At 32.6% G+C, this 10,310-nt stretch overlaps 1 protein-coding gene across 1 annotated transcript; it reads left to right on the forward strand.

Annotated features, from left to right (window-relative positions):
* On the forward strand, window positions 1–6,015 carry LOC139491150 (trypsin alpha-like). Its single transcript, XM_071278567.1, has 7 exons — window positions 1–73; window positions 656–726; window positions 2,060–2,223; window positions 2,973–3,051; window positions 4,086–4,263; window positions 5,016–5,152; window positions 5,828–6,015. Exons 1-7 carry the CDS (start codon window positions 34–36, stop codon window positions 5,978–5,980), a joined length of 822 nt encoding a protein of 273 aa, XP_071134668.1. The 5' UTR covers window positions 1–33; the 3' UTR covers window positions 5,981–6,015.
* Window positions 6,016–10,310: the final 4,295 nt, after the last annotated feature.

Below are 10,310 nucleotides of genomic sequence, written 5' to 3' on the forward strand. Positions count from 1 at the left end.
TTGTCACTAATCGGACATCTAGGAAAAAGAAAGATGGGAGCCTTAGTACTTGCGTTTACACTGATTGTAGCTGGTATGTTTTTGATAAAACTTGTTCAAACTATTGTTTCTTTATTCATTCTTACTAGTCTATTACATTTGTGTTGGTGCTTCATATATATGTTTGTTTATGTTACCTACCCGAATATATTCAAAAAGCTCTAAAATTAGGTAATTTCATTCATTGATATGAACATATTTGATGGTATTTATTCATTTATAAAATAAAAAAATACATTAAGGATGCGTCATTTTGCCTTATGAAGTTGAATAAAAAAATAATTGTATCTTAGTGGAAGCGGGTAAATACATTTTTGGTGAATTGTATCTCAAGATTAATTATTTAAAGTTGGCTAAAATGAGAACAAGGCCACTTGTTGGTGTATGTGTATGTGATATGTTGCATATATAATTAATTTGTCTAACATTGTATAAAGATATCCTGTTATCTCTACATGCTACTTTTGGAATCAATTATTATTCAAAAAAATAAATTATAAACATTATTGATTTTACAAAAATGAGCAACAAACTGTAAATTATCATTGCGCGTTGTGTCTTTTTGGTTTGTCGTAAATAATCTATCGCATTTCTTACTCTTTATTTATTATTATAGCCTCTGCTGTTGACATATGGCAACCGGCAAAAGAGCTGATAGAAAGTGTAGAAAGGGGAGACAAATGGCCGGTAAGCTTTCTTGTTTGTGAATAACTGTGTATAATTTTGTGGACAGTTGTTTCGTTGGCAATCAGGCAACATCTCCTATTTTGTTTTATAAAGAAAGAGAGACAATTTTCCCTGTAGTTGGTTCACTCTCAGGGTCGAAGTCTAAAAAAGGTGTCACATTCTTTACTGTTTATATAGTATTAAATTATAAACAGTCATTTCGGGGCCTTTTATAGCTGACTTTGCGGTGTGGGGTTTGTAAATTGTTCAAGGTCGTACGGTGACCTGCGCTAGTAGTTGTTAATTTCTGTGTAATTTGGTCTCAAATATTGCATCGGAGGACATCGCTAAATATAACTACAGATTTTTGGTTTTAATCAATGATGTCATAGCACTTGTTTTAGGATTAGTCTCAAAATGTGTCATCATTTCTGTCAAAGTCATGATTTTCATCTGTCATTAGGCGTTTTTAGTTTTTATTTAACAGTAAAGATTGAAAGTCTTTTGGGAAAATGATCCTGATGTGAAAAAAAACAGGAATAAATGGTATTCCTCTTTCCAACTGTTGGATGGGGTTTAAAAATTGGTTTTAAAAAGGACAAATACAAATTAAAAATAGGCCCAAAATCAAGAATAGAGAATAATGGAGTGCTTAAACATAACGAAATAAGTATAATGGGCCCAAATGGAAAAGATAGATTAAAATGACTTTAAGAATGAGAAAGAACTTGGCACATAAAGTCGCACTTTATTATGTCTGGACAGAAGGGATTAGTATGTATATTCACATATTGACAACCCTCCGATTTTTCCGACAACTAATGTATAAATTTTATTAATATTATTATACATTTTGATATTTTATCATTATTATTATAAATTTTGATATCTTATTATTATTATGATAAATTTTTATATTTTATCATTATCATCATAACTTTTTTATGTTTATTATTATCAACATAAAAAAAGACCTTAAAAATGTGAAAGAATTTGGCACATGATTCCGCACTTTATTATGTCCGGACAGAAAGGCATAGAATGTGTATTCACATGTTGACACCCCTCCGATTGATGCATTAATATTTATAATTACTATTATTATAAATTTCGACATTTTATTATTCTAGGTCGATGACGGGGAAGGGAAAATCGTCGGTGGTGAAGATATTTTTGATAATTTATTATTATTATCATAAAAAAATGACCTTAGAAATGTGAAGGAATTTGGCACATAATTCCGCACTTTATTATATCTGGACAGAAAGGCATACATAGTATGTGTATTCACATCTTGACAACCCTCCGAATGTTCCTACAACTAATGCATAAATAGTTATAATTATTATTCTAGGTCGATGACGGTAAAGGGAAAATCGTCGGTGGTGAAGATACAACAATTTCCCAGCACCCTCATCAAGTGTCCCTACAAAGAAGTAATAGCCATATTTGTGGAGGTGCCATTGTGAATGCTGACTGGATTGTAACGGCTGCACATTGTGTCGACAGTTCTAGACCGTAAGTATATATATATATGTTGTGATAACACGAAAATTCTTAACTTAAATGCCTACATCAAGATCTACTAATATATGATTAAAGTAATGAAGAACTGAACGTTGAATGACTGCAAGGGCTGGTGGATGGTCAAATGCAGTTTTATCTATATCTGATTTAGCGCTTTCATTTTAAATATTTCTGAGTATCGGTTCTTCTTTCTTGACATTTTTTAAAACCGTTTCCAAACGGATTTATATTTAGGTTTTTCGGTCTCCATGTTTTTTATTTTGTTTTGACATTGTTTTACAAGTAAATAAAAAAACAATATTCAAGCCATGTTTTCTGGCGTTTTGCGAAGATAAAAAAAAACCTAATATACTAGTACAGCACAGCAAATGGATTATTTTGTGTTTAACGCCGCATTGACTTCATTGGCCAGTTTGTTGCGGTTAGTTTGTCATGATTGGTCGATTCCGGATTAGTTTGAGGTAACCACCGCTCAACATAACATTTTTGAGGTTAATTCAGTGATAAAAAAAGAGAAAAATATGAAGTCAATTTGGAATTTATAGAGTCAAACCTTCTAGAGTAACCACTTGTATTTAGCAAAACCCTTTGTTATAGGACTATTAGTTGTAGGTCCCTTTGTATTGTCTTTCATATAGTGTGAACGTGTAAAACACCACAAGTCATATAAAACCACATTTTGCTCTCCCTTATTGCTGATGGATAATAAAACATATATTTTCTTTTTTCTCTGTATTCAGACAAGACTACAGGATACGAGCAGGATCTTCAGCTCATGCTAGCGGTGGGACAACGAGAAGTATAGAGCTCATCGTATCGGTAATGTTCTGATAATTTATTCCTTTAATGATTCAGGGTAATATATGTGTTTGTCTAGTATTGACAAAACTACATAACAACCCAAAACACAGTTGTGTATCATAAGTTACACTTTGATTTTATGACATTATACGAAACATGGCCTCCCTTCGAAATATACACGGTCTCCACACGGTAGACTATCCAAATATATTCCTATAATTTATAGGCTATTTTATTGAGAGATTGGACAGATCAAGCTAATGTTAAATATAAATCACCATCATTACATTAAATGTTTAGAGTCGACAATAATGTTTATAGTTTTGATCACATACATAAAAGTATCAAAATAGAAGTAAACTTTAAGACTTTTCAGTACCAAAAATGAAGAAGTAAGGAAGCTAGTTTTGCCCATACAAGCAGTATATATAAACGACACTCACTACAGTGAATCTGGTCAACCTTTAAAAACGTGTTTCTGGTAAATAAATTATCCAACATTGACAAAATAACTAATGACCGGATTTCCTCATTTATTACGTGTTAGGCATCACAGGAGCATAAACATAAACATGTAGAAATACCGATATGTCATGATGGACTATTTAGAATTGGGTCCGAATATAATCATTGGGCTAAAGCTAATAAGTAAATAAATAATAATATGTAAATGTTCATTAAAATACTGTTATATTTGAATTGAGCGTCACTGATGAGTCCTATGTAGAAGAAACGCGCGTCAGGCGTACTAAATTATAATCCTGGTACCTTTGATAACTATTATATGTCAGGTGAAATTAATGTCATACAGATATACCAATGTCGAAGAAAGTAATCCTACTGGCTCTTGCGGTAACAAAACATTCCTTTGTAATATATTCACATGATATTTGATTTGTAAAACAAATCGTAGTACAAACATTTAAAAAATAATCTGAATTTTTTTTTACTGAAAACCCACAAAATTTTGTATATAACAAGCATCATTACATTGCATTTTGGAATTGTGAAAAACGCGAAATGTAACCTTTTTATAATCTCTTTTTTGTTAGCACGAAAATTACAACTCAGGAGCTGGAACATTCCCAAATGACATTGCATTGATGAAAATGTCATCCAGTTTGTCATTAAGTGGAAGTATTTCAGCCATTACCTTGGCAACAGGAAGTCCTGACGAGTTTGCTGGCCAGACATGTGAAATCACTGGATGGGGCAGAACTTGTGGAACATGTAAGTACATAACTAAAACAAAGTCTTGCAGAACTTGTGGACATGTCAGTACATAACTAAAACAAAGTCTTGCAGAACTTGTGGAACATGTCAGTACATTACCGAACCAAGTATGGCAGAACTTGTGGAACCTGTAATCAAATAACTAAAACAAAGTCTTGTAAAACTTGTGGAACATGTAAGTACATTACTAAAAAAAAGTCTGGCAGAACTTGTGGAACATGTAAATACATTACTAAAACAAAGTCTGGTAGAACTTGTGGAACATGTAAGTACATAACTAAAACAAAGTCTGGCAGAATTTGTGGAACATGTAAATACAATACTAAAACAAAGTCTGGCAGAACTTGTGGAACATGTAAGTACATAACTAAAACAAAGTCTGGCAGAACTTGTGGAATATGTACGTACATAACTAAAACGAAGTCTGGCAGAATTTGTGGAACATGTAAATACATTACTAAAACAAAGTCTGGTAGAAATTGAGGAACATGTAAGTACATAACTAAAATAAAGTCTGGCAGAATTTGTGGAACATGTACGTACATTTCGAAAACAAAGTTTGGCAGAACCGGTGGGGTTTCTTTGAAAGGAGCCACGTGCTCCTAGGGAATATTCTTTAAATATATATCATAAAATTGATTGAATAATGCCAATTTTGAGACAGATGTGGAACTCATCTGTATGACCAATCCATAATAATGTGTCTCTAGTACGCCTATTGTATGAAATTGTCAATTTTTATTTTCCAGGCGGTTTACCTCCTAATTTACAATCATTAAGCATGCAAGTGCTAAGAAACAGTGAGTGTAAAAACTATTGGACTGGCAACAACATACTTGACGGCCATATCTGTATATTCCAAGGAACTGGTTACGGTGCTTGCAATGTAAGTGATGCACATTCTTACATGAGTACTGATTAAGTTTCTGTATAAAGCTTAATATATATATGTTTTACAGCTTTTTCATATTTGCTATTTGGATTAAATTGTTTCTTTACTGATAAAGTGTTCGCATGAAAGTTATCTGCTTTGACATTTATCAATATTTAACGTGTTTAATAAAAAAAAAAACGCTTCGTAAGAAAATATTTAAGATATCAAGAGAGAAACATTAGACATAAGACATGTGTGTTCAGTATGTGTAGATGTTATAATTAAGAAATAATTCATGGGGGGCTTGAATATATCGTGATTTTACCACGGGTTGGCCCTTTATGACAAATACTTTACCATTTTAGCATTGTTTGTTTAAGTTTCCTTGTTTGTGATGATTTTCGGTTCACAAGCGTGTATTTTCCTGCAAAATGCTTATATTCTGACGTCATAGTTCCAAGACGTCGGTTAGCTCATTCATAAAAAAGCATATGACATGGGTGTACGATCGGAACAGCCCAAACAATATATTCATATTTTACAACGGGTGTGCACTCAAAGCGAGTGAAGGACGTCATGTTAGAATATTTTTTATATAATGTTTTTTCATTTGCCAGTAATCTTTATAAATACATCTATACCCTTAAACACCTCCGTTATATTATATCATCTTTATTTTATCATTAGGGAGACAGTGGAGGACCAATGGTTTGTTCTGGTCAACTGGCTGGCGTCACATCCTGGGGCGCGAGTGGATGTCCAGGAAGTCGTCCAAGCGTTTACACTCGAATTGGTGTGTACAAAAGCTGGATGGACTTCGTGATGGCTTCAAATTCCTAATTATAATGTCCGAATAAACAATGCAGTATACTTGTTTTTTTTGTTTTTTTTTTTAAATGTATGCAAGCCAACCCTTTGATTGATTTATTGGTCCACATTTCACGTACACGGGACTGGTGGCTACGTGGAAAGAGCTAAACAAGATGATTTATCATTGATAGCGTCACAGATAGTAACACCTCACGGATCTACAATCTAGAATGGTTTCAATGTTTTCCCTCAAACTTTCATTATTAAATTTGTGGTTACTAAAATAATCCGTAATATTATGATATAAAAAATTGTCATTGTTCCAAATTTTATCATTGTTTGGATAAAATTGAAATACACTAGCTTCATGGAAAAATTGATAGTTTATTCGAATGCGTCTTCAAAACACAATTAATGGATTTACCATATTACTTAACAGAAAAGCAGCATTTTAACTAATTAAATTGGTGTAAGCGATGAACTGTCTAAGGAAAAATCTTGCTTATGTTTGGTATGAAAAGGTCTAGTAGTTATATATCTGGTATAGGCATGATAATTCAATTGTCCTGCCATTCCAAGAACTATCTTCATATATTGGTTACGAAATATGGCAGGGATCAATATTAAGAATCGAATAATAAACATAGAAAATCTTCGGGTTTTATAATCCTGCAATTCTATAAGAAAATATCTCTATCAAACCTAGGAATTATCTGTCAACAAGTGAATTTTCAAAGCACCAAGCTATAAGCAGATAAGAAGATTTGCCACATTTAATATTAATATGTTGTGTACAAAAAATGCATGTTCGACTGGATGAACGTTTTGGGTAAATATAACGATTAGCTGTACGCAGAGTTTGTATCAAGTGGAAAAATGAGTAATTCCAAAGTCTTCAACAATAGACCGACACAATCTATACAATATGTCGGGCTCCAAATAGTCCCGAGTGCATACGAGCACAAACACTTTAAAAAAACCCAATCAACAATCATCTATAAATATAAGTGTTGTTTTCCCGTTTCTACACAGAACTTCCTCGATGTATTCATTTCAAAGCAGGGACACTTTCAAAACGTCTTTCAATCATTACTTAAATCAGAGAAATCTTCAGTTAAACATATGGTAGCAATACACAGTTACAAGTTTAGTTTTTTTGGTCATGGCGATTTTGTTTTAAATATGAAAGGTTTTGTACAATAAAATTGATTTTGAGATAGTTGAAGAATAATATAGCCTTCCGAGTGGGTTTATTTGAACATTTAAATTGTATGAACATGTTTTACAGCGTCTGGCGTACTAAATTATAATCCTGGTACCTTTGATAACTATTTACAGGCCATTTGTTTGTTTGACAGTCCGTTTTTTCACATCCGTACCGCCCATAGGTCCAGAAATTAGTGTAGTGTTTTTCAACAAAGATTTGATCCTTGACCTTTTAATTACGTTTAATGGAAAAACGAGCAAAACTGCATGTTTTCTTGTGCCCTTTTGCTAAATAAATGTCTATGGTTTCAGGAGAGGTATCACTGTATTGGATTTAAATTTCTTCGTTTGACCAATTTGTTTCAGACTTTTGTGGCATTTTCACCCTCCCATTTTTGGCAATAGTTTTATCAAATAAAAGCAGATTGTTGCCATGGTTACATCAAAAAGAGATTATATTTCACCATTATAACTATTTGAAATAAAATATATGGAAGATGTTCTTTCCAACAATATACACATGCATAACACAAATATAAAGTATATTTCTTTTTAAAAAGGAAGGGAAAAGAAGTGGTTAGAAATGTTGAGTGTCAATTTGAAGTTTTTTGCTACCCATGATTGAAATACAATCCTAATGTAGTGTAATACCCATACAAGACTAGGGCAGCTTGTTATAGATTAATATTTGCTGGAAAAACAAATTAAACAAGAATATGTCCATAATACACAGGTGTTCTATTCGCACTATCATTATCTATGTTCAGTGGCCCGTGAAATTGGGAACAAAACTCTAATTTGGCATTAAACATTGTTAAAATTATCATAGGAAACATGTGTACTCGGTTTCACGTTGATTGGACTTTTACTTCATTAAAAACTACCTTGCTCCAGGCAGTTCACAACAGATTGATCACGTTTTGAGTAATATTGACACATATAATGTTACTCTAGAAGTGATGAACGGTCTAGTTGATAAAAAAGTATAATAAACTTTTAGATACGACAGAAAGAATACTAACAAAAGACAAAAGAAACCGGTTCATCTTGACAGCAAAATAAACCATGGTTTGATAAAAATTGTAAAGACAAACGTTATGAGTTTCTTAAGGCTAGAAACTTGTATAACACAGTGAAATCAGGTGCTAATAAACTAGCAAAGAATAGTACAGTCAAGGAGTACCACAAACCACTTAACATTACGTATCATTGGTATAGAGAAAAACTGTTCTGATCAACTCGGATCATTATCGAAAAATTGCTGTAAGATATTTGGGAAGACACAAACAAAATAATATGAGTACAAAAAAGACAAACCCTCTATCTTCATTGGAGCAATCCATGAATATTTTAGAATCATTAATGCAAGTGATGAAGATCATTTAACTGATATTGATATAAATGAGCTGTGGACCAACTTATAATGAACTTTTAAATGGAGTTATTTTTGTACATAAATGTGGCCGATAGTTTTCTCGTTTGAATTGTTTGACATTTGTCATTATAGGGGCCTTTTATAGCTGACTATTCGGTATGGGCTTTGTTCATTGTTGAAGGCCGTACGGTGTTAATTTCAGTGTCATTCGGTCTCTTGTGGAGAGTTGGCAACCACAACACATCTTCATTTTATCATTATAGAACAAGAGGTTGTGGATACTTGAAACAAGATAAAGCTCTTGGTACAGACAGAATACTAAATTAGTTTTTGACAAACTTTTCATCATTGTGCTATGTATTTACACTAAGATTTTTAATGTGATATTGCATGCAGGGATTATCCCAGGCATAGATAACCTGATCCGTATTTGGCACAACGTTTTTGGAATTTTGATCATAAATGCTCTTCAACTTTGCACTTGTTTGTCACTATAACTATGTTGATCTGAGTGTCCCTGGTAAGTCTTATGTAGACAAAACGCGCGTCTGGCGTATTAATTATTAGCCTGGTACCTAATTATTCCTGAAAATTGGAGTGCAGGACGATTACATCACAATGGACTTGAGGTTTTTGAAGACTTTTCTTATTTATGTGTTATCTTTATATATAACAGTACTGTTTTAGATACAAAAACAAACTTATTGACTAAGCGCAAAAATCGATGCATTTTATATATCGAATGGTAAGAAACGAAAACATTACAATAAATTTGCAACTTAAATTTTTTGATTCTTTGATACACTCAATTCTTTATGGTTTTGAGGTTAGGTTTTGAGAATTTGAAAATAATTTAACAGATGCATTTGAAATTTTCCTAAAGAATTAGAAAAATTAGAAAAACTTAGCCTAAATTTGTGGTGTATGAAATATTTGGAAAATTTCCTTTGCCAATCGAGTTAGGTATAGACTGATTTCAACGGTATACTACTGTTGCCTTTATTTATTAATACCACCTGACCGGAATCTCTGCTGGTAAACAATCTGTCCCCGAGGATTCTACAAGTCCATTAGCCTAACAGCATGAAAAATAGTAGAATATAAAATAAGGTTGTAAACAGGATTTGTTTTCTCTCTATCGATTTATGACTTTTGACAGCGGTATACTACTGTTGCTTTCATCTATACCGGTGTAAAGTATTGAAAAAAGCAATGAACTCCGTAGAGTTAAGTACAGGCTGCTGCTTGAATAAACAAAATCACTGTTATTATGTTTCAAAATTCAAAACACTGGGTTAGGATATCTTTTCACGAACCAGATTGCCTTTTGTGATAAAAAAAAAGATCAATATTGAGTGATCAGTTTTTACCTAATGGTTTGGAGATATAGCATATTCATCTCCAGGACAATATAATATTTGAAGGAAAACAAATGGATCAGACTATCTGAACAGACATTCTAATTCATCATAGATTCCAGGATTGAAATTTTGCATTTGTGTCAGATGCGCGATTCGTCTACAAAAGACTCATCAGTGACGCTCGAATAAAAAAAAGAAGAAAGGCTGTTAACAAGGACATTGAGCTGATGTTTTCTAATCGAGACGGGATTCTGACAAAATGTACCTAGACCACGAAAAATACCAGCATGATTCAATTGGTAATTATAGGAACAATATCTACCCAGATATTGTACTATTAATCCACAATACATCAATTGTCCATACTAGTAATTCGTAAGTCTATACATACGGCTTTAATTTTATAAAGAAAAATGCT

This window comes from Mytilus edulis, chromosome 10 (genome assembly GCF_963676685.1).
Source record: "Mytilus edulis chromosome 10, xbMytEdul2.2, whole genome shotgun sequence".
Taxonomy (NCBI): Eukaryota; Metazoa; Mollusca; class Bivalvia; order Mytilida; family Mytilidae; genus Mytilus; species Mytilus edulis.